The following is a 24,150-nucleotide window of genomic DNA, read 5'->3' on the forward strand; positions in this document are numbered from 1 at the left end:
CATTCTGTCCATCCTGGGAGAAGGATCCCTCCTCTGTCGTTCTCCCAGAGGTTTCTTCCTTTTTTCTCCCTGTTAAAGGGGTTTTTTAGGGGAGTTTTTCCTGTGCCGATGTGAGGGAAGGACAGAGGATGTGAGGGAAGGACAGAGGGGGGAAGGACAGAGGATGAGGGTAAGGACAGAGGATGTGAGGGTCTAAGGACAGAGGATGTGAGGGTCTAAGGACAGAGGATGTGAGGGTGTAAGGACAGAGGATGTGAGGGAAGGACAGAGGATGTGAGGGTGTAAGGACAGAGGATGTGAGGGTGTAAGGACAGAGGATGTGAGGGTGTAAGGACAGAGGATGTGAGGGTCTAAGGACAGAGGATGTGAGGGAAGGACAGAGGATGTCGCATGTGCACAGATTGTAAAGCCCTCTGAGGCAAATTTGTAATTTGTGATTCTGGGCTATACAAAATAAACTGAATTGAATTATCAAACAGTAGGTCTTAATTGTATTTCTGAGCCTTACACGTCCTAGCAAGCTAATTATATTGTACTAGGGGCGGCTGTGGCGTAGTGGAGAGCAAGGTAGTTCTCCAATCAGAGGGTCGGTGGTTCGATACCCGGCTTTGGCAGTCGATGTGTCCTTGGGCAAGACACTTAACCCCAAGTTGCTCCTGAAGGCTTGCCATCGGTGTGGACTGGATGATGAATGTTAGTTAGAGTCTGATGGTGGCACCTTGCATGGTAGCCTGTCATCAGTGTGTGAATGGGTGAATGATATGTAATATACTACTGATTGTAAGTCGCTTTGGATAAAAGCGTCTGCTAAATGACTGTAATGTAATGTAATGTACTAATAGGCCTACAACTGAAATCTTAATCTATTCAAATCTAATTTAAATTGCTCCAACAGGCATTTTTTTATTTCTCCAAGCATTGCACTGCAGTGTTTGGGATGCTGCTGTTGTTGTTGTTGTTGGTTTTTTAGCCCTACAGTTGTCCTCAGAAATCCCATAAAGGCAGACTGACACAAGTCATGGAGGCAGCAGCAGCAGCAGCAGCAGTCTGTAGTCTGTGTGAGGCTGCTCCTGGGAGCACAGGGGCGGGGCGGGGAGGGAGGGGAGCCGGAGCACACGTTCATTAACCGGGGAAGATGGTCGCGGTGCATACGTCTCCTAACTCGTCTCCGTCGGCGGAGTGGATCTGCTGTCTGGATAAAAGGTGGGTGAATACACAACACGACACCACTTCCATGCATCCCATGCATCCCATGCATCCACATCGATGATTGTGTGTTTCCTTGTTTCCTCCACCTCTCATTCATTCATCCGCGTCAACGTGTGAGTGTGCAGTGATGGCAGATGGGTTGTTTTTTTTAACCTACTATAGGTTACTGTCTTTTTTTCCCCTCCCAGTGAATAAAATACCCCTCAGACAGTGCTGGTTTAAGGCTGCAGTGCATAACAACATGCACCTCTCTCTCTTGTATCTGCACGGTCAGAAAGGCGTTGGTGGCTTCGAGGTTCACCGGGATGTGTCTGCACTGCATGGGCTGTGAGAGATGGCTGATAAGACCCACATGGTTTACGTCTTTCTGCTTAAATCAAATAGTCATACATTTTTAAAATACTACCATGGGGTGTTTGTTGGTGTTTTTCCTCAAAATAAGGATTATTGGCAGACATGTGCATTGTTTTTCCTTCTTCTTCTTCTTCTTCTTCTTCTTCCATTTTTGCCACAGTGCTGCATGTGAGGATGTATTTGTCTGATCTGACTGAACAGGTTAGAATAAATGAACAGCTAGTTATTAACTATTAAATAATTATTAACAGCTCTTCACAATCCAGAAGCTGCAGTGTTTAGAAACCCTGTTAGTCCCTCATTGTATCTGTCAAGTTAACATTGAAGGTTTGTGCCCAGAAAGCATAACATCCAAGGGAGAGGACTTGAATAAATAAAGAGGATGAAAGGTCGGCTATACACTAGTTACTGTAGATGATTTGCACCTCACACCTGAAACAAACAACGATACATAAGACATGCACCCCACAGCTAACACCCACACATACTGTAGCCTACACACCTCGCTATGACACATCCCCACGTTACTATTGGCAACCGGAAGCTACCATCTTGTCTTCTCATCCTCACCTGTAATAAAACTGGATACATAATCTAAGTGCTGTTATATTCTGTCATTGATGGGAGTAATTAAGTGTAGGGCTGCAACTAACGATTATTTTCATGTGTGATTTATCTGATTGTTGATTTCTCAATTGACTGACTGCTTGGTCTATTAAATGTCAGAAAACAATGGACAATTGCTCATCATGAATTTCTAAAACCCAAGCTGACAGTCCTAGATCTAAAGATTCAATTTGTTATCATAAAATACTTAAATAACCACCAGCTATTCACATTTGAGAAGCTGGAACCACTACATTTTTGCTTAAAGAATTAGTGCAATTACATTGACTGCTAATTGTTTTTTCTGTTGATTGACTTTTCTCAATTAGTTGTCTAATGGTCTCAGCCTTAATTGAGTGGGACTTGTTGTTGAATGTGGAGAATTGAGTAACATGACATAAAAATCATAGTGAGAGGGGTGTGATCCTTACTGTACTGACATTTTTACAATTGTCGTACAATCCAATGTTTACGATAAATTATCTTCCAAACAGCACAGTACAGAACTGTATATCTTAAACTAAATGCAGCAGATATGCAGCAGTAGGTGGGTGTCAGTAAGGGCAGCCGGGGTTGTAAGATTAGACTGGACAGTATCTTGGATATTGCAGACCACTCAGTGCTCGTCAGCTATGTGCACCTCCTCATTCAATCAATATCCATCTCTGTGTGTGTGTGTGTGTGTTGTGTGTGTGTGTGTGTGTGTGTGTGTGTGTGCTTTCGTAGCTTACAGTAGCTGTTGATGTGAGGAGTAAGAGGCGAGGAAAGGGGGAAGCTAAAAGAAAGGCAGAGGTTAAGATACGACTGACTAATAAATCTCTCCCAAGACATTTATTGCCAGTGAGTGTGAAGCATGTGTGATAAGATGAGATTTGTTTTGCAATAGACGGTCCAGTCAACACACACGTACACACACACACACACACGTGCACACACACACACACGTGCACACACAGCACCAGTCCAGATGCTGGTTGAGCTTTAATGTCCCTCTGCTGCAGGACCATAGAATCACAGGACATCGTGACCAGTTCAAACACAGTCCAAGACAAAAGCAATTTGAAAGTCAAAAAAGTTAAACATACGGCCTTAAATAAATAAATATTATGTATGTATGGTTAATAGGTTTTAATTGCTAAATTGTAAGCTGAGCTGTGCTTATGCTGATTTAATATTCAGCGGTTTTAACAGGATCACAGGTTGCTAGCGGCCATTCAGATGGGTGTCCAAAAGAGCTGTATACATACAATTCAAGGGTATTAATCTGCCAGCTTGTGAAATATGTTGTGTTGAGGCTGTCTGACATTTTGGCTGGCTGCCACAAATCAACCGATGATTTATTTGTCTGGAAACAATGATTTTTTTATTTGTTTTTCCCAGATGGATGTTTCCTAAAACAATCTGCAGAACCTTCTGGTGTCTCACGCTTTTCTCTTCAGTGTGCCGGTCGATTTAGTAAAGTGTGTGTGTGTGTGTGTGTGTGTGTGTGTGTGTGTGTGTGTGTGTGTGTGTGTGTGTGTGTGTGTGTGTGTGTGTGTGTGTGTGTGTGTGTGTGTGTGTGTGTGTGTGTGTGTGTGTGTGTGTGTGTGTGTGTGTGTGTGTGTGTGTGTGTGTGTGGGGCGCCATCATTTGTGGTTGAAAACTGAGATCTCTGCTGACATACACTGGAGGGGGCAGAGGACGGGAGAAGTCAAAGAAGAGAGACAAGAGGGATGGAGGGGGTGTAGGATAAGGTGAACAGCTCTCAGGTCACATCCGTCTCTCACCAACAAGGGGAGGCAGATTCCTCTGGACAGGCAGGGAGCGAGCAAGCGGAGGACAACGACCAAAGAGGACAAGGATTCAAACAGGGGATTATAACTGACGGATCTTAACAGATTCCCTGTAAAGGGATAGGTGAAGGGTGATGCTGGTATTGCCCATTCAACCCTGCAGAGTTAACCACCATGTCTCTCCCAACTGCAGTGTGTGGGAGTCCACCTGTCTACACCATTAACCCCCAGCCTACACTGGGATATGACGCGCTGGCGGAGCACCAAAGGCCAATGCAGAGGCAGTAGGAGGATGATTGGAGGATGAGTCAGGGACAAAAAAAGAGATACAAAAGAGAATAGAGAGAATAGGCAAAGACCCAGCTGTAATAGCAATGAGCCCGTGGCAGATGTTGTGGGGCTGGAAGATGTGTTGTGCAGTGCGGCCCTTGAGGCTAAGTCTGTGTTTATCTGGGAGTACTGTCCTGGCTACTGAGGACAATCTAATACTGCTGGGGGACACATATACATGTGTGTTTATCTCTGTATGTACAAGTGCGTGCGGGTAAGAGGGGAGTCATCCCTGCCCGTGAGCTTGCAAAGCAGAAATAAAGGGGGTTATAAATGGTGGATGGTGAGTGCAGGCGTGTGAGTGGTGGGTCTTAATGGATACAGGGAAAAGTGGATGTGCCAGAAATGAAGAGGAGAAAATGGGTAGCTTAAAGAAGAAAAAAGGCAAGTCTGAGAAGAGGAGAGGAGAAAAATGGATGGAGATTAGAGAGAGAGGGAGTCTAGTGGAGGCAGACTGAAAAGTGAGAGCTGGGAGGAAAGGAAGGGGAAGAGAGGGGATAGACCGCCTCTCCGCTGTGGAGGAAGACGCACACAGTGCATTAGCTATTCTTTATGAACACACACGTTCAAGGATTAGAAAATAAGTGAATGAACGGGCCTAACTGCAGTGTGTGCGTTACTCTACGGCATTTTTGGCTTTGTAGTTTTTCTCCACCACATGGCAGAGCAGATTGTTTAAGCTCTCAGATCAAACTTCTGTGGGCTCTCCCAAGTAGACGGCCAATAATGACGTGTGTGTGTGTGTGTGTGTGTTGTGTGTGTGTGTGTGTGTGTGTGTGTGTGTGTGTGTGTGTGTGTGTGTGTGTGTGTGTGTGTGTGTGTGTGTGTGTGTGTGTGTGTGTGTGTGTGTGTGTGTGTGTGTTCAGATTTAAGCATATTAGGAATAGCAGCAGTACAAATGAGATCTTGCATCAACACCCTGTGGGGGGTCTGAGCCGAGAGAAGTAACGCCTGCAGCTTTCCACTGTTATCGCATAGACACCAGGCCGAACAATGAAGCAACCAGTAACACTCTTTTTTTTTTTATGTTTTAATTAATTAACTGCTGACACACACACACTCACACACTAACACTAAAACCATGGCGTTTCCTTTTATCTCTAAAGGACAATTCAAACCTTTTTTTTAATGTTTTAATTAATTAACTGCTGATTGCAAATATGTAGCGTTACAGTTAACCACTTTCCAAAGCATACCGTGTATTTTCATTGATTTCTTACCCTCCATAAAACAACAGAGTCGCTTAGAATAGATAATCCATCACAGTGAAAATTACATCATGCAGTTAATCATTTTGTTTAAATACTTTTGCAGTTCATATGCCAAAACATGAAAAACCACAGATGAGGCTCTTCAACACCTAATGTTCCATCTAATGATTGTTCTCCCCTGCACAGGCCCTCTGAGCGCTCAGGAGAGGATGTGGACATTATCCTGACCAGATTGAGAGAGGTCAAAGCCTTCCATAGGTTCCCACCTCCGCTCTTACTGCAGATCTGTGCCTGTGCCTTCTATGAATGCCTGGAGAAAGGCATCACGCGTATGTACATGTGTAGACACACCAGCACACGCGCACACACACAGATGCACAAATGGTCGGATTATGAAATGAAATAATACGGTTTTGGTTTTGGGTGCGACAATAGATGTTTTTGACGGTGTCAGGCTCAGATTAGCTCTCTATAGTAAAGCGTCATCATACAGTATATTCAGTTTATGTTATAATGCGACAGTCGTGCTGCTGAAGATCCCTCTACTGTTTCTTAAGACTGTTTCAGGCATTGGAATGCAAAGTACTGTTATTTTAATTCATGTGTAGACGACTCTCCGTACACAAATCCTGCAATCCTTTTTTTTGACACATTCGTAAAATATAGATGTTAATTATTGCATTATTGATTAATATGTCAATTATATTTCAAATGATGTTCAGTAATGCCATGATTGTTTCCCAGAGCACAAGATGAGGTCTTCAAACTGTTTAATTTAGATATTCAATAGATCTTCTTCCTCTATAAAAGAGGGACACATTTCCCCCAAACTAAGAAGCTCGATCCAGTAAATGTCTGGCATTTTTGCTTTAATAAAGGATTTTCACTATCACGGTTTTTATTTCATTTTTATCAACGAAAAGTTGTTTCAGCTCTAAACCTTTGCAACTATTGTTTTTGTTATTTATTTAAGCCTACAATACAGTGGGCACATCTTCCTTTTTCATTAAGCAGAGATAATTAAAAATATCTCCCAATTGGGGTAAAAGTGATTTATTGTCTTACAAAATAATTATCTACACAACATCTAAAGCATAACTTAAATTGTCCTTAAAAAAATACTTATTTGGCATACTGATATTTAGGATATTTTGGGGGTTTTGTTTTACAGTAACACCAGAAACCCTGTGTGTTGAAATTCAGCTAAAATATCCTCACCAATGTCAAAATCTGGGTAAACTTCACTTAATAGTGTTTTATGTATTTTACTGCCCGCAGTGTTTCGACAGGGAGACATAGGCACCAGCTGGTATGCTGTGCTGTCTGGCTCTCTGGATGTCAAAGTGTCAGAAACTGCCAACCACCAGGTAAGATACCACTCAAGAGAGTTTATTCTACTAAGATGTTTACATGGCCAATGGAAATGAATCCTGAAAACATGTTGGCTCTTTTAATGATTTAGCCACTATTAAAAAAAAAAAAAAGCTTTTTGATATCTCCTTCATGTTGTTTTTAAGATTTTTGGATTGCCTAGATTGCCTTCCTGTTCATCCTAATGAATATGAATATGAATATGAATATACCATGAATATTCACATTTAAATGCAACCGGGGATAGTCCAATTAACTTTACTTGTGGTGGACTTGTGTGACAGTGCGAACACAGCCTCACTCTACAATTTCTTCTACCAACTTCTTTAAAATAACTGTGTTGCGTACATATCAAAAAACAACATGATAAAACTATGTCTTTCATAATGTTTAAAAGTCCCTCCCACCAGTAATGTGGGGTTGTCTTTTGGGCATGCTTCTCTTCAAACTGTTAAATTGTTGGTTTGTACAACCAGTGTACTGTGGGGCCGTGTGTCGCAAAATTGACAAGCATTCTCTGAACATGCTGTATACATGAAAGTTAAATTATATCAGCATATCCCACATGTCCTCATCGTAAACTGCTCCATTACGAAAAGGACTAATTCAAGATATTCAAACGGATTATGCTGTTCTTATGACCCATATCAAATTCGGAATATTGTCATATTCTGAATTAGCTCATGTCTTTCTGCTTAAATATACCAGAGCAAAGCTGCCACAGTACAAAGAAAACAGTCCACTGAGAATTCTGCTTCCTGCTGCATGTTTTATCGTTTATGACAGAGTGTGGAAACAGGGTTATACTGTATAGTACAAACAGAGGAGAAGAGGGACGTTTGGCAAGCGTGAAAGGATTTGTTCCCAGTTGAAGACGGAGATAAGAAGCCCTTGCATTGTGAAATGTCCTTTTCATGTATGTAGCCCTAGAGTGCCATTGGTGGCCTAGTTTCTGTGGCTATATTTGAAATGTCAGTTTGGACAGCTGAAAAGGTATTTGTTTAAATCATTGGACTATGGGAATGTGTGTGCACATGTTACTGCGTGTTTGCTTGCCTCTAGCCTGTCCAATTATAAACAGCACCCAGAGATGTTTTCCTTACAGGAGACGCCGTTTACCATGCACTCATATTTTAAACTATTTGCATTATTTACCATATATTAATCTGTCTGCTCTTCATGTGCGTCCATTTTTATAGTGCATATCTTTTGATATATGAATCTGCAACTAATTTGATAATGGATAGATCATTTTCATCACTTTTTGGAGAAGAAATCCAAACATTCTCTTGTCTAAGCTTCTAAAATGTGTGTGTGAGGTTTTGGACTTTTGGTTTGATAAAACAAGACATTGGGCTCATAATAATTGTAATGTGCATTTTAACTGTTTGATGTTATATAGAACTAACGATTAATCGAAAATGTAATGCAATTTAACTGATCATGAAAATAAGTACTAGGTGCAGCTCCAGTAGTGTTACGTTGAGAAATGTTACTACTTAACAGAACTTGGATAATTATTACTCCTGTGTGGAGGGACTCATTTCTATCTTATTTAAGCCTTACACAAATTGACTCCGACACATTCATTCTCTAATAAGCGACAGTATGTGTGCAGGATGCAGTCACTATATGTACTCTTGGGATTGGAACAGCGTTCGGGGAGTCCATCCTGGACAACACGCCACGCCACGCTACAATCGTCAGCAGAGAGACCAGCGAGCTGCTCCGTATCGAACAGAGGGAATTCAAGAGCCTCTGGGAGGTGAGAGACCAAATTGTATGAGCTACTCTACTTCATGTAGCTGGTAGTATGAGCTGGAACCTTCGTGATTCAGCATGAACTCTGTCTTGGTAGCGTACCTAAAGCTTTCCCTCTTTGGAACACAAATCTCTATTGAGACTGCAATTTCCACCCAACCTTCCACTGTAATTGTGTCTTTAACCACAAGAGGGCTGTCCACCATAACGGTGCCTTTCTGTTCCACCTATTGGATACACACCTCAGGTGACACGCGTCACTGAGCTGATAAAGGCGTAGAGAGATGGAGAGGAGTGTGTACGTACAATACATGCCTTTATGTGTTGTGCTGGATGTCTGTTGTTTTCAAAGCTTGCGCAGTATTTACAGTACAAGATGATGTATCAAGAGCAATACAGTTATGCGTTATATGTCGAGTGCAGACGCTGTAGTGGGAATCTAAAAGCATCAAGGGAAGGGATCATTACGCTGCTTTTTTTTAATTCTCAGATGCATATTGAATCTAAATATTACTCCTTGCACCTCCATGAATAAAACAGCTGTGTGCTAGGGTTTACTCCTGGGCTCTGGTACTTATGGCAACACATTTAGATTGTGTTATAACAGTCAAGAAGAGGTTGGATAATATCCTAAGGCAATCAGACTGATCGTCATTAAGGTTGTGAAATTGTAGAAATATACAGTGAAACCCTGCTTTTTTTCACAACAGACATTTTATTGGGTCAGTGCAGGAAAAGCACAGGTGCAATTAACATAATAACTTGTACTTGTGCTTTTCCTGTTATTAGCAGTCAAAATTGCCTGTTGAGATAAAGAATGAGTTACAATGATCTGGCAGTAGGTAATAATCAAATGTAGACACTGGGGGCATTACAATATGTAAGAGTATTGATATTCCTGGCTTATATTGGTATGCTGCAGATTTAATTTCCATCAATAAAACACATCACACGGTACTGTTTTATTGATTGACTTGGATGGCAGATTTATCTGATATAACAAACAGAGACTGTATCATACAAATTGGTGGATTCAGCAGTCCGTAACATGGCTTTGGCATTGTAGAAGTGTCTCAGTGGGCCTCAAGGTTAACCTCTCCATTCACTGGGTCCCTCTCACAGAGGAAATGTTGGCAGAGCAGTGAATCAGTTTACTGTGGCTTCACAGTCGGCACCCAAAGACTACACGTGTCTGCCCTTTTGTTTGGTCAGGCAGTTTCTTATCTTTGTCAAATCCAAATATTTTAGATTTAAAAGTAATTGTATTTTTTTCTTTTTTTTTTATACTACCATTATTGGTTCCATACTTATAATTGTCAAAGGTTATTTTATTTCTAATTAAAGCGAAGTTTTTAAGCTTGTTCTTGTTCATATTGAGGTGAGAGTTTAGGCTGCAATCAGGTGTTCAGATGTCCTTCTTGCTCAACATCGCTGAAGTACACTTACTCACTTTAAGTCCCAGTGAAATGGAATATTTGAGCAGTTTACAGTTAAGAGAGGGATTTAAATCTAATTCACATTTGATTGAACCGCTAAAAATTGGGTGGGCTGAGAATGAGCGTGATGTGAAGCCACAGAGGACTGTGTCTCCATTTACACCCAATAAGTGAGTTAACCAGACCTCTGTAGCTCGCTCCTCAGCTCTGCTTCAGGCTCGCAGCTCAACGCTACATTAGCCAGCATAACCACTAGAATCTCCAATGTTATAGGAGTGCAATGCTAAATCAATGGAGTTTCTTGTTTAGGCTTTCATTTTTTTTTAAATAATTAAAAAACAATACTCGCTAATATGAAACATTACATTTTGATTTCCCTCAGTGATGAAGTAAAGTATATGAGGCTTTGATTACAGCTCTGATTAAATCATGCAGCAAATTTTTGAAAATGTTGGTTTCTAGTAGCTGACCTTGGCCGTGTGTTATACATGGGTATAAATGTTTCAAAGGTCATTGTCAAAGGTGTTTAACTCCACATTCAGATCATATATATGATTGAGGTATTAATAAAAATGTTTGTTATGAATCTAAAATTGATATGACTGTGGGCATTGTTTATTTTACTGTTGACAAACCCTTTTGGTAAAAGATTTCTTTCAAAAAAAATGCTGTCTTGATGGCTTTTCTGCTTCCAGTGTCAGAACAAAACAGATTTATCTTTTCACTTTTGCGATTTTAATGTAAAAAAAAAAAAAAAGTGTTGTTATTTCTGGATGAATGGAAATTGGGTTTGCTAAAACGTGATATCTCCACCTCTGACACAGGAAGATATAAAAGCGAGTTAAGACAATAATTGGTTATTAAAGCGTGTGTGCCATCTTATTATTGGGCTTGTAGTGTGCTTGTTTGTCAACTAAGTGCACTCAGACTCCCAATTTGCTGTCTATTTTAGGCAGTAGACAAAGAGCAGAAAAACATAGCCCGAAGGTTGTCCTCGTTTGAAATCTTATTCAGCTCATAGTAAAAGGATCTTTGTGTAATGTGTGTATGTGTGTGTGTGAATGGACTAATTTGTGTGCATGTGCTTGTGTGTGACGAGGACTAGAAAGCCAAAGGATGAATGCAGTCATGTGTTTGATGAAAAGATTAAAGGAAAAAAGCGCTGCTCCATAATTCTAACACTAAGTGAAAGAGGGATGAATAAACACGGTGTTAATGTTAAACAGTGTGTTGTTTCTGACCGATATATTTAAACCTGTAAACAAACAGTATTTCAAACAGCAAACTGGTCGGTCTGTACTCTGGCAACTCTTTCTTTTGCCTTTCACCTGCTCTACTTTTCTCACCACTTCCTCTCTCCTGTAATGGCCATGTTGTGTCTTTTGCCAGCCTCCTTCCTCTCCTCCCTCCCTCCTCCCTCTCCATCCTCACCCTCACTACTCCTTTCTTTCCCTCTTCTGTCTCCTTCCTCCTCCTCCACTAGAGTAGCTCGGTCATACAGAGACTCAGATCACCGTGGTAACCTGTGAGCGAAAAGTGGTTTGGTTTCGTGGCTCGATCACAGCGAGAGAGGGAGAGGGAGAGTGAGAGACACTGGGGCGACTGTGTGTGTGTGTGTGTGTGTGTGTGTGTGTGTGTGTGTGTGTGTGTGTGTGTGTGTGTGTGTGTGACGGAGAGAGAGGGAGAGAGAGGGCAAAGCTTGTTTAGAGCAGGATGCTTTCCGGTGGCCTGTGTGTGAGTTGTATAGTTGCAGAGGGCAGCTCTATGGGTCTTCAGCATTAGCGAGAGTGTTAACTCAGGTGAGTGAGTGTGAGTGAGTGTGAGTGTGTGTGTGTGTGTGTGTGTGTGTGTGTAATGTTGCAGTATATGTGTAATGTTTCTGTGTATTTTATTTTTGTTGTCTTTTATAAAAATGAAGTTGTTTAGCTTTGTTTGTCCTGGCGGTAATGTGTTTGTGTGTGCAAGTCTTTTATAAAAAAAAATGTGTTTGTGTGTGTGTGTGTGTGTGTGTGGTGTGTGTGTGTGTGTGTGTGTGTGTGTGTGTGTGTGTGTGTGTGTGTGTGTGTGTGTGTGTGTGTGTGTGTGTGTGTGTGTGTGTGTGTGTGTGTGTGTGTGTGTGTGCGCTCAGAAGGCACGGGTTGCTTGGTAACGACCTTGCAGAAGAGCAATGGCACATTCAGGCTCAATATTACCTGCTGTCTGTATCTCAGTGTTCCCGCCAAAAACATGCAAATACAGTTTATTGTTCTAAACAGTGTAAGAGCAGCATCTATACACAGCTCTGCATGATCTCATCAGCCCCGGTTTGAATGCTGCTGCGAGCGTGTGTGTGTGTTATATAATGTTAGTTGTTCCGCATGTAAATGATCTTGGTTGTACAAAGGGCTTTGTTTTGAGGGGCACTTGCATTGTGTGTCTCCCGGAAGTAACATTGTGTGTGCGTTGGAGGGAGACAGAAAGAAACCTTTATACATTTTGATGTTTAATAGATGATTATATCTCATAAATGATGCATCATAATAATAGAGGTGTAAATGTCTATAAATCTCTTTAAAATAACGATTTACGTCTAATATGATGTCTGTGTGATTTATATTGTAGAAATATCGTCAGAGCTTGGCTGGACTGTTGGCCCCTCCTTATGGAGCTATGGAGAGTGGTTCCAACAATGACAGTGAGTAGACACACACACACACACACACACACACACACACACACACACACACACACACACACACACACACACACACATATATACAATGTTATACGTGTAGCAGTTGAGCATGTTATAGCCTTATTTTTATCTTTATGAATGGAATCTGCATCCTGCAAAAATCTTCTCAATTCAACCTAACAACATTTCTTGTTCTCCTCAGGACTCACTGACAAAGACAACATGAACTCAGACTCTGCAAACAAATCTCACAACAAGGTAAATAACTCTCTTTAGCTCACTGCTGGAAACTGAAGGGTTTGTCTTAGATCTGTGTAGAAAGTAAGTTCAGCGTGGCAACTTGATCCCTTAAATAAACTCTGCCAGCACGTTTCAGAGAGCTGTGCCCTTCCTCTCGGCACACAAAGCCTGAATGAACCAAACTCACAACCAATATACTGTTGGCCAGGAAGCCTCAGTGTGTCTCAGTTTACTCTGTGACTCACTACTTGGTCTTAGTCTTGTATTTTAGTCTCAACCAGTAGATGAGAGTTTTTTTAAATGCTGCAGTTGCAAACAGCGCAGAGAAAAGATAGTAAACCGAACAATAGTGTCATAAAATTGTGCACTGCTGCATACTCTCATGTTCGTGAATGAATCAGAATGCCAGAATGAATTTCGGAGGTGCCTGTGTGTTCGGAGAAGAGACAAGTGATGACTCACAGCTGTGATCCTGTGTAGTTATGCTAATGCATGCACATAGACCAAAGATCCCATCTGCCCAATTAGCAGGCCTTCCTTTGTTGTTTTCAACAGCAGCAGTGTGTGTATACACATCTGCCTCTCTTTTTAAGGTGCAGGTGTGCAGAGGATGTGTTTGCATGTATGCACTGCTTTTTTTGACATGTTTTTTTCAATTACGAGCATTGTATAGTTGCTGCTTTATTGTATGAGACAAGCATTAACCTGCAATGCAAACATTTACATACATCGCTTAAAGAGTGTGGTTTTTTTAATCAAAATGATCAGTTTTATTGTGCGGTACAGCCCGGAGTCAGCATAAGTATTGATTTTGGATTACAGTTAACAAATGGTTCACAGCCCTCCCCTTATGTCACTGTGTGTTCTGTAGATCCCTTCTGAGAAGCTGCAAAGAGCGGGGAAGGTTCTCCGTAATGCCATCCTGTCCAGAGCCCCACACATGATCCGAGACAGGAAGTACCACCTCAAGACATACAGGTAAGACCATGTTTGTCTACAATTCAAATTGTGTTTTTACAGAGAAGTATGCATCCAATAGATTTAGAAAATGTTCTGTGGACCTTATTGTTGTGTGTGTATTGCAGACAATGCTGTGTAGGCACGGAGCTGGTTGATTGGTTGGTGCTGCAGAGTGCCTGTGTTCTCACACGGTCCCATGCTGTTGGGATGTGGCAGACATTACTAGAAGAAGGGGTGCTCAACCACGGTAACTAAAACTTTCGCTTTCTTTATTGTTTTTTCTCAGCATAATGGAAGCCATTTAGTTTCAAGATACTCGGAAGTTGCCAAAAACACACAATAGTCACATCCTAAACCTCTATTGCAAAGCAGCCAAAAGGTATCTCTGTTTGACTTTGAGTTTGAGTGTTGGTTTTACTAATTCTGAACATCACCGCAGTTAAAATGTCTATATGAATAACAGCATGGAAATTAACTAGGAGATTTGAAGCAGGAGTAAAAAAATAGATTTCAAATAGATTTTACACTTCAACGAAGATGTCTAAAATTATGTTCAGGGATAAGAAAACAGCTGTGATTGCTAAAAAATCACTAGGCATGCACAGTATGTGTTCAAACAATGTGTGTGTTTGTCTGCTCCTCAGTGGACCAGGAGCTGGGTTTCCAGGACAAGTACCTGTTCTACCGTTTTCTTGACGATGAGGAGGAGGACACACCGTTGCCTAGTGAGGAGGAGAAGAGGGAGAGTGAGGAAGAGCTGCCAGAGACCATCCTCCTCCTCGCTCAGATTGGCCCTGACGCACTGCTGCGCATGATCCTCAGGAAATCGTCAGTAACAATTAATAATATGGCATGAACTTACATTACACTGACAACACATTACTAATTGCGTATATATTACTTTCAAGTAAGTCAAACGGGTTAATTAAAGCATTTCCCTTTCCTGACACTTTTCATATGTAATTTGCCACCTAAAGGATGGAGTGGCCAGATGCATCTGTTAACTGTTGCACTATTTTATTAATGTTTGAATTATGCTGGCGAGTTGGCATATCGAACCAAATGTAATCCAAAACCGATAATGTGAACAAATGATCCGCTGTGGCGTAGTGGAGAGCACCCTCCAATCTCCAATCAGAGGGTCGGTGGTTCGATACCCGGCTTCGGCAGTCGATGTGTCCTTGGGCAAGACACTTAACCCCAAGTTGCTCCCGAAGGCTTGCCATCGGTGTGGACTGGATGTTGCATGAATGTTAGTTAGAGTCTGATGGTGGCACCTTGCATGGTAGCCTGTCATCAGTGTGTGAATGGGTGAATGATATGTAATATACTACTGACTGTAAGTCGCTTTGGATAAAAGCGTCTGCTAAATGACTGTAATGTAATGTAATCTGTAGTAGCTACTTTCCAAACATAAGGATGTGTGATTATTAATTTTACTGCAGTGTAATAAGAGGTGAAGCATGCATGAAATCTTCATGGTGAGTGAATTCTGACAAACCTCTGTGTGTGTCTGCAGGCCTGGTCAGAGGACAGGGGATGACCTCGAGATCATCTATGATGAGCTGCTTCACATCAAGGCCTTAGCTCACCTCTCCAACACTGTGAGTCAGCCAGTCCACTTTACTTTTAAAGGGACAGTACAGGTTCACCAAGAAGGCTGTTGATTAATCAGAACCACTTGACACAGTCTTTTGGTTTTTAAAACCAGAAAGAGAACTTGTAGTCACTCGCATTAGCTTTTCTCTTGCCTATGTAATAGCACACAGTTTTACACCAATCTGCCCTGTGTTGGTAAGAACTCATGTGGGGGAGTCCTTAAATCTGTGTTGTTTTTGTTTTCATGCTCCATGTAGTCCTAGAATCAGTATTACATTAGATACAATCACATTATTACGATAATGAAAAGTCACATGAAGCACATTAAAGTGATTCGCAATAGGCTTTTCCATTTAACTGTTCTTATTCCTCATTTCCTTTTGAACACAGTGCTAATGACTATAAATGTCACCAAACTCTAAAAGTCTCATAAAGCAAATCTCTCCATGTGCCGCCACAATGTACTGTCAGGACCCCAGGTCTCTTTTAGTAATCCTGCATTTTACTGTTCCCTCACATATTTCTGCAGTGCAGCTAAGTCCAGTATGACTTGAGCACTGTACTCTGGTTTGCAGGTGAAGAGGGAACTGGCGAGCGTTGTGATCTTCGAGTCGCATGCAAAAGCTGGAACCGTGTGTGAGTCTGCACTTTGTCCTAGAATGCTTTTTTTTTGTGTACATAGTGATCAGAAGGGGTTTTCAAAGGCTGACACAAAGCCCACGCCTAACGCAAAAATCTGACAACTGAGTCACTTACTGTAATTAGCTGTGGGCTTCAATTTGAGCCCGTTTTTTTTCCCGTGTATTTTGGCAACTTGTCAACAGTAAAAAGTATGCCAAATGATCTATTAGCAGTTCTTGTTTGAAATCTACCCATGGGCGTGCAAACATTACTGGATTACTTTGCTACCATAGAAAATGTGACCGTTCTCAAGGTGTGCCTCACAGTTTGAAGAACTCTGGTGTACAGAATTTATGTTTTAATCATGTATGTGGGGGTGATATACGTTTGTCCTCTTTATCTTCTAGTGTTCAACCAAGGAGAGGAGGGGACATCATGGTACATCATCCAGAAGGGCTCTGTCAATGTGGTTATCTACGGCAAGGTGTGTGTGCATGTGTGTGTGTGTGTGTGCTTGATTGCATTCATCCACCTACATGCTAACGTTTCTTTGTTTGACACATGAGCATTGTTACAGTTTTCTGCTTCATTTGGTAATATCTCATCTGTATGTAATGGATTTAAGTGTGTAGCTGATCTTGTCTGTATGGAGCACACTAGCAGTATCTGCCCTGTGGGTCTGGGAAACACCAACAGTGGAGTTTGCCAAACTCTGAACAGCTCACAATGACTCATCACTACGATTAAATAGCTTAAGGGATTGCACGCATACAAACTTTCACACCACGCCGATTTACAACCACTGCACAGGCAGATGTACTGCACATACACATGCTCACGTGCATGCCAACACAGTGATCAAACATGCACACAAACACACATGCACCCTGCACATGCTCACACACGGACAAGTACAGATGACTCATCTCAGTGTTGTGTGCTCCTGCGCCTTTCTGACTTTTCTTCAGGGCTTATGATGACTAGTAAACTGTGGTTGTGTCCGAGCTTGTTTGTATTTCGGAGCGTGTTGGTTTATGTGTGCATTCATGTGTGTGTATGTTTGTCTCAGGGTGTGGTGTGTACGCTCCACGAAGGTGATGACTTTGGGAAGTTGGCCCTGGTTACAGATTCACCTCGAGCCGCCTCCATCGTCCTGAGAGAGGACAACTGTCACTTCCTTCGTGTCGACAAGGAAGACTTCAACAGGATACTCAGGGTGGGCAGATGAGGTGGACATTTATCCTCTGATAGGATACAAGTGTAGTCGCACAAGCACCAAATTACTAACTTCATACCTAACTGTTTCAAATACTGCTATCAGCAATGTGTATTCATAAAGTCCCTTCTAGGTCAACATTCTTTAAGTTAACAGTAATATGCATTCTGTCGAACACTATCTGTATTTCCTTATTATGGGCTGTCTGAAGCATCTCACTGCACTAAATGCGAGGTGATGCTGCCTGACTGTGATGGTTGTCTCCCTCTTCTGGTAGAGAAGCTGTATTACATTTTTAAAAAGCTGCATATTTGCATTTGACATGGAGTGATATTACTGATTTTGCACATGCATTTTGTTGTGTGTTTTTAGGATGTGGAAGCCAACACAGTGCGGTTGAAAGAGCATGAACAAGCTGTGCTGGTGTTAGAAAAGAGTCCTCGCGCCTCCACCCTGGGAAGCATCAAGTATGTGTGCTAGTGTGAGGGGTCTTGGGTGCATAATAAGTGAGTAAGTGAACAATAGATTGAATCTCTCCCTCTGTCTCTCTCACCTCACCTTTTGTAGGTACACTGTGATATCAGGAACACCAGAGAAGATTCTCGAGCACTTCCTGGAGGCCATGAGGATGGACATACATCACAGTGAACCAGGTAGACAAATAGAACATGAATAGGCTAGTATGCACAATGGACGGTAACCAGAGATAGTCCAGACGAGCTATCAAATGACTTGAAAGGAAAAAGGGAAGGATGGAGGGACGGATTAGCGAATTTAATGGATTAAAGATGAAGGAATTTTTGCGACCTTTTGAACCTCTTGAATTCCCTCCTTTCCCCTCTGATCCTCCCCCCTCTCACTGTCTGTTTTTCTCCTTGTCTGTTAGACCCAGCAGTGGATGATTTTGTCCTCATGCACGGTATCTTCATGCCAAACAGCCAGCTGTGCCCTCTACTCATGGCACAATATCCTTTCTGCCTCTGTTTATGTACGACATTTCCTTCTTTTTCCACACGCTGTGGATACTTATCAGGTCGGTACACTCACAAATTTAGAGCTGTTGACATACCCACTCAGACATGGACGGACATGTCTATTGTCCACTGCATACTTCAGTATAACAGTGCTACTGACAGCTTCTTGGATTGCGCGACTTACCAGTGCTGTTTATGGAAGCGCTGAAGCAGCACTTGACCATCCAGCACTAATGAACTGCTCACAGAGTGAACACCTCCCTTCGCACCATAGTAACAAGTTGTAATAACAGTTGCAGAGGTCTTTTCTTATTGTCGTAGTCATTGTAGTGCATGTGTTCAGCCTCCTGTGTTTTACCACTACTGCGCTGATGATTGTGAATAATAAAATAAAAAAATATGATTTTTGTTTCCAGGGAAAGTAGATGTATTCTTATGCTGCTATAATATGGATTTAGCCGCTGTAAAGTTCCTCTTATCCGTTCTGTGGTTGTACAGGTTTTGAGCATCAGATTGGCATTTAACGAATAAGATATCACTGTCACCCTGTGTGCTACGTCTTTGTGTTTATCTTTAACCTTGTGTGCACCTACCATGCGACCTCTCCGCCTGGCTCTGAACAGGAGAGGTTGGAGTATGCACTCAACAGTAAGAGGAGGGCCCTCATTCTGGCCCTGCGCTGGGCTAGCACACACACGTACCTGCTTCAGGAGGAGCCTGCTGCAATCTCTTTCCTTGAGGTGACCAAAAGCAAGCTTTCAGATGCAGTACATTACGTGACTTACACAGATCATAGGCCTGGTCTGAGTGTGATCCTTCCTCTCTGTCCCTGTAGGAGCTGTATGGGAGTTTATCAAATGATTCCCGGATTTTGAGAGGTTTGAAAGACTTTGTCCCTGACCTTGAGAAAATCGTCAAATTACAGTACGTTTCCACGCTCTTGCACTTTAAAGTTTCACTGTGATGTTCAATGTACCAGCTACATTTATTTAATTGTGTTTCTATGCATTTTATATTTTGTAGTTCGGAAGAAGCAAAATCTATAAAAAAGGTACTTTCAGACTACTGTTTTCAGCATAATTCAATAGTCAATTGTACATGTTGTCATTGTGATGTGGGTGTTGACTAAACACTGTCTTGGGTAATTCAACAGAAAACTCTAATACGACAGTTCAGCAATGGGGACGAAAGACTGCAGAAGAAGCAGCCCATTAGGAATCACGATGACAGTAAGTTTGTGTGTATGTGTGTATACATTTATATATCTATATATACTCTGCTTGTGGCAAGACCTGAGACAAGATATTCCTGGACATTTTTATTCATTTCAGCCATCAAATATCAGTAGTGTTTTATTTCAGTATTATTCTTTGTATGTGTCTAGTCCTGTTGAAGGTGTACTGTGGTGATCACACATACACCACTATCCGGGTTGCCGTGGCAGCGACTGGAAGAGAAGTGGTCAGCGCCGTGGCCGACAAACTTGGCACCACTGATGAGCTCGTGTTGGTCCACCTCAGCTCTGCATGTGGTAAGAATACAGAATGGTTTGGATGTGAAAGAGCAATTCACAGCAGCGTTACCTACAAACAGATTATAAGTTATTTCAGTTGCCTCTTGTTAAAGAATATTCCCTGGAGACATTATGAAGACTATTAACTGTGCATACAATGTGTACTGTGTGCAAGGAGGAGAATTTCAGGTTTGCTATATGAGAATAGTGTTACATACTGATCTAAGAGTAGGAACGTTCTGAGGAAAATTAACACTCTTTTTCTGTTACAGAAAAACAAATCCTGAAGCCTAATGACGTTTCAGTGTTTTCTGCTCTGAGCATCAATGGCCGATTGTTTGCCTGTCCTCGGGACCAGCTCAGCAGTCTGGTAAGAGATGAAAGCTTCCTGTTTACTTAGAACTTCCACTGTAGTTTTTATTAAACGGCTTTACAATAATACCTTGCACGCTTTCTTTATTGTGAATATACTATGATGATGATGTATTTACATGCATGAGTTCATACAGTGATCAATAAAGCACAGCTTGCCATTACAATGGGTCTTTGTCACATGACATTGTTTGAAAGAAGCTATGAGTAAAATGTTTTGATTGTAATAAATGGATTCAATAATATTTAAAGATTATTTTATGTGCTAATAAATTTGCACAAATGTGTGTATTTGTATTTCCTACTGTGTGTCTCAGACTCCTCTTCCAGACCAGGAAGGTCCTTCTGCAGGCTCCATGTCAACTTTTGAGCTGATGAGCTCCAAGGACCTGGCTTACCAAATGACCATGTATGACTGGGAGCTCTTCAGCTGTGTGCATGAGGTATCATAACATATGCATATACACACACTTAATATGACAACCCCAAGTCAGTAGTAGAAAACAAGCATGCACAGTGTTGCAAAATTCTTATTTTACACTTTTCTACTCTACTGCTGATTTCAATGTTGATGATAAAAAAATAAAAAAAAACCTATAACTCCAAACCTGCTCCCCCTTAATGCATCCTCCCTCCTCTCCCCCAGCACGAGCTGCTCTACCACACATTTGGCCGGCAGAGCTTTAGAAGAACCACGGCTAATCTGGACCTGTTTCTGCGGAGGTTCAACCAGGTCCAGCTGTGGGTGGTCACTGAGGTGTGCCTCTGCGCACAACTCAGCAAGAGAGTCCAGCTCCTCAAGAAGTTCATCAAGATAGCAGCACAGTGAGTGGGACCGGCTGGTGACTGTTAATTAATACACTTAGATGACAAGATTCACTTTATGGCTCGCTTGTGTGTGTTTGTCCGTAGCTGTCGGGAGTTTAAGAACCTGAATTCATTCTTCGCCATCATTATGGGGATGAGCAACCCCGCTGTCAGCAGATTGAGCCAGACCTGGGAGGTAAACTATGTCTGGATCTCCAGTGAACTTTGAATGTATTACACTATTGCTAAAAGTACTACATTCATGTCACTGAGCTCTTCTGTTTTTTCCCCGACAGAAACTCCCCACCAAGTTTAAGAAGTTCTATGCTGAGTTTGAAAGTATGATGGTGAGTTGCCTAAAATGCAATTCAACACTATTGTATTGGGTTGGTAACAGAAATCTATAGAGGGATTCATTTAAAACCAAAACCATACCATAACTACCTGCACAGATGTATCACTACGGATTATTAAGAAATGTGTTTTTTGTAATTTGGGTGTCCTGAGATCCAAATGTCTTAGAAATGAGCACTGTTTATATGTTTGGTGACAGGACCCATCAAGAAACCACCGCTCCTACCGACTCACTGTCACCAAACTGGAACCACCAATCATCCCCTTCATGCCCCTCCTTCTCAAAGGTACGACTCAGTGTACAGCAGTTATTCTCAACCTTCGGGCTGGAGTCAGCTGGTGGGCGGAGGTACTGTCAAACGGTTAGATAATAAAAATATGTGTATAGTATTTTGCAAACTTAATATTCTTTCATATGTAAAAGTGCTCAAGAATGCACATAAATTAAAAACGGGGTGAGAGTTAGCAGAATATTTATTTGGGCCTTACGGCATTTTTCAGTAATTAGAAGTGGGTCTTAAGTTACAAAAGGTTGACTGCCAATGAGTTTCACTTATTTCTTTACAGACATGACATTTACACATGAGGGCAACAAGACCTTCATTGACAGTATGGTCAATTTTGAGAAAATGGTGAGTTTCTATACACATTGAAAGATTCATTTTAAGGATATGTTTTATGGGTCATACTTTTCTTCTCTAACGTTGGATGTAATATCTAAAGAGCCTCTTATCCTTATCTCTTCAGCGTATTATAGCTAATACAATTCGCCAAGTGAGGCACTGTAGAAGCCAACCCTTCAGTAAGTCTGCTTATTACTTTACTTTTATCACATTTCCACGCTGCCTTTACACAAATCTTTCCAATCCCAGTTGTTCCTTTTGTTTCCTCTCTTCCTTCATTAGATCCTGAGATATGCCAACCCAACAAAAATCAAGCAGACGTACGGGGTTACGTGAGGAAGCTCTGCGTGGTTGACAACCAGAGGGCACTGACGCAGCTCTCCTACAGGATGGAGCCTCGGCGGACATGAGCTCCAAATCTTCCACCATCATCGCCTTCTCTGTGACGTTAGCATTAAAAAAAATACACACACACATTACCTGGATAAAATAACATGACTGGCCGTTCAGTAGAAAATCAGACAATGACTTTAGCCCCCCCCCCATGGGCTATTATGGATAAAGGACTTAATACTGTGCCATTCAAAGCCTCTTCTTCCTGGACAGGCAGAAACTGTTCGGCTGCTCTCTTGTCGCTGTGTCTCTGAGGGTTTTAACTGTAGTAGTTGTTACTGTTTGGGACCTGTTAGATAGAACTGTAATGTATAGAACTTGAATCAATATCCTGCATGACCGAACTTCATAGGCTTTGTGTTCTATACAGTGGATTTCTATCGGAGAGTCCTGTAATGTTGTGCTACCCCAAATGAGCCCTAGTTTACAATATATTACTGTACCTGCCTGTAAAGCAAACCTCACTCTCCTGGTGGTCCTACTCATAGACAGACAACACAGAAAACTCCATAAACCGTAGTTAACTAGACTATTCATTTTTTCCTGTTAAATATGAAATCTGATAATACTTATTTACTTTATGAACTACATGATTATATCCAAGTCTTTGAACATCTTTAGGATATGATGTCCTTTAAGTAAATATCAGTGTCCCTTAACTAGTCGGACACTTCAACTACTAAACAGAGTATTAGTTGGTTAAGCCAACTAAGCCCTAATTGTATTGCAAACAGTGTTCAAATTTGTTACTACAGTATTGCGTTTTATTTTTGCATCGTACAACTTCTGTAAAACATGACTTGTTCTAGTTGATGAAGTTGGTATGATCTGTTCTGAGTTCAGTTGTATAACCAAACCGTACTCCTTTGATTTGAAAGCACTGATCCTAGATCCGGAGTCTTAAAGGCAACTTATACTTTGAGGGGAAATCTTGTCATCTCAGTCCGTGTAATTTTATTTTTATATATGTGGGTGTAGCTTGTGAGCGTGTTCTTCAATTTCCTTTGATCTCAGGAGCTTCTGATGTGTTGGTGTGTGTCGGGAAAACTGCCGTGTGGCTGGCTCTCCCCAGAGCTGCCTGTAACTGTACTCGTATGTGTGGTCTGCCTTGTAAATAAAAAATAGCTAATTTAACAGTGCTTATGCTTCGGTGACATTCTTCAAAATGCGTTCTTTCCCTGTAAGTGGTAGAAAGACTAAGGATGGTGATGCATATTAACATGTACAACGTATTTAATACATACACAGACTGGCTTCAGCTTAAAGGAGCATTGAGTGACATCACTAGGAGGTTGCTTTACAAGCGGCAAACATGAAGTTTGAAAGATTTGCCAGGGACGGTCTAATGAATGATGCAATAGAGCTGCATTATGTGACTTGTCGTGGCATCCAGCATTTCTGGAGCTTAAAAAGTCTGGATATCTATATAATATGAGTGACATTTTCTTATGAATGAAAAAAGGAATTTGCTTGCAATATGTGGATTAGAAATAGAGAATATTGTGCACATGTGTTGGTGCTGAAGTGAACTACTGTAGATCTGAGTGAATTTAGCGGCGACACTGACTTTCATGCTCCCCTGATGATCTCTGTCCATTTAAAGAAAAAACCTATCTCAAAGATTAAATAAATATAACAATATAATATAAAAATGAAATACTCTTCATGGTTCCCAGAGGAGGAACCTTTTTTTTATTGCCTTTAAAACACCCTAATGCCATAATTTCCACTTGCAGACAATTCCTTTTGTGCAA

General features: G+C 41.4%; 1 protein-coding gene across 4 annotated transcripts; it reads left to right on the forward strand.

Moving 5' to 3' along the window:
* Nucleotides 1-1,135: 1,135 nt before the first annotated feature.
* LOC129112767 (rap guanine nucleotide exchange factor 4-like) lies at nt 1,136-22,469 on the forward strand. 4 transcript variants are annotated; one of them, XM_054624987.1, is made up of 30 exons: nt 1,136-1,203; nt 5,669-5,811; nt 6,761-6,849; nt 8,472-8,618; nt 12,652-12,724; nt 12,927-12,982; nt 13,836-13,942; nt 14,050-14,171; nt 14,569-14,752; nt 15,444-15,528; nt 16,099-16,159; nt 16,552-16,628; nt 17,214-17,360; nt 17,733-17,827; nt 17,928-18,013; nt 18,247-18,325; nt 18,924-19,074; nt 19,170-19,258; nt 19,358-19,385; nt 19,488-19,563; nt 19,719-19,865; nt 20,120-20,217; nt 20,537-20,662; nt 20,866-21,044; nt 21,132-21,222; nt 21,323-21,373; nt 21,580-21,667; nt 21,948-22,012; nt 22,128-22,182; nt 22,286-22,469. In XM_054624987.1, exons 1-30 carry the CDS (start codon nt 1,136-1,138, stop codon nt 22,411-22,413), a joined length of 2,991 nt encoding a protein of 996 aa, XP_054480962.1. In that variant the 3' UTR covers nt 22,414-22,469. The 4 variants fall into 4 exon arrangements, with proteins under 4 accessions (XP_054480962.1, XP_054480971.1, XP_054480979.1 ...); XM_054624996.1 differs by having other exon boundaries at nt 12,927-12,946; XM_054625004.1 differs by lacking the exon at nt 19,719-19,865 and having other exon boundaries at nt 12,927-12,946.
* The last annotated feature ends 1,681 nt before the right edge of the window (nt 22,470-24,150 follow it).

The sequence above is a fragment of the Anoplopoma fimbria genome, chromosome 3 (assembly GCF_027596085.1).
Source record: "Anoplopoma fimbria isolate UVic2021 breed Golden Eagle Sablefish chromosome 3, Afim_UVic_2022, whole genome shotgun sequence".
Classification (NCBI taxonomy): domain Eukaryota; kingdom Metazoa; phylum Chordata; class Actinopteri; order Perciformes; family Anoplopomatidae; genus Anoplopoma; species Anoplopoma fimbria.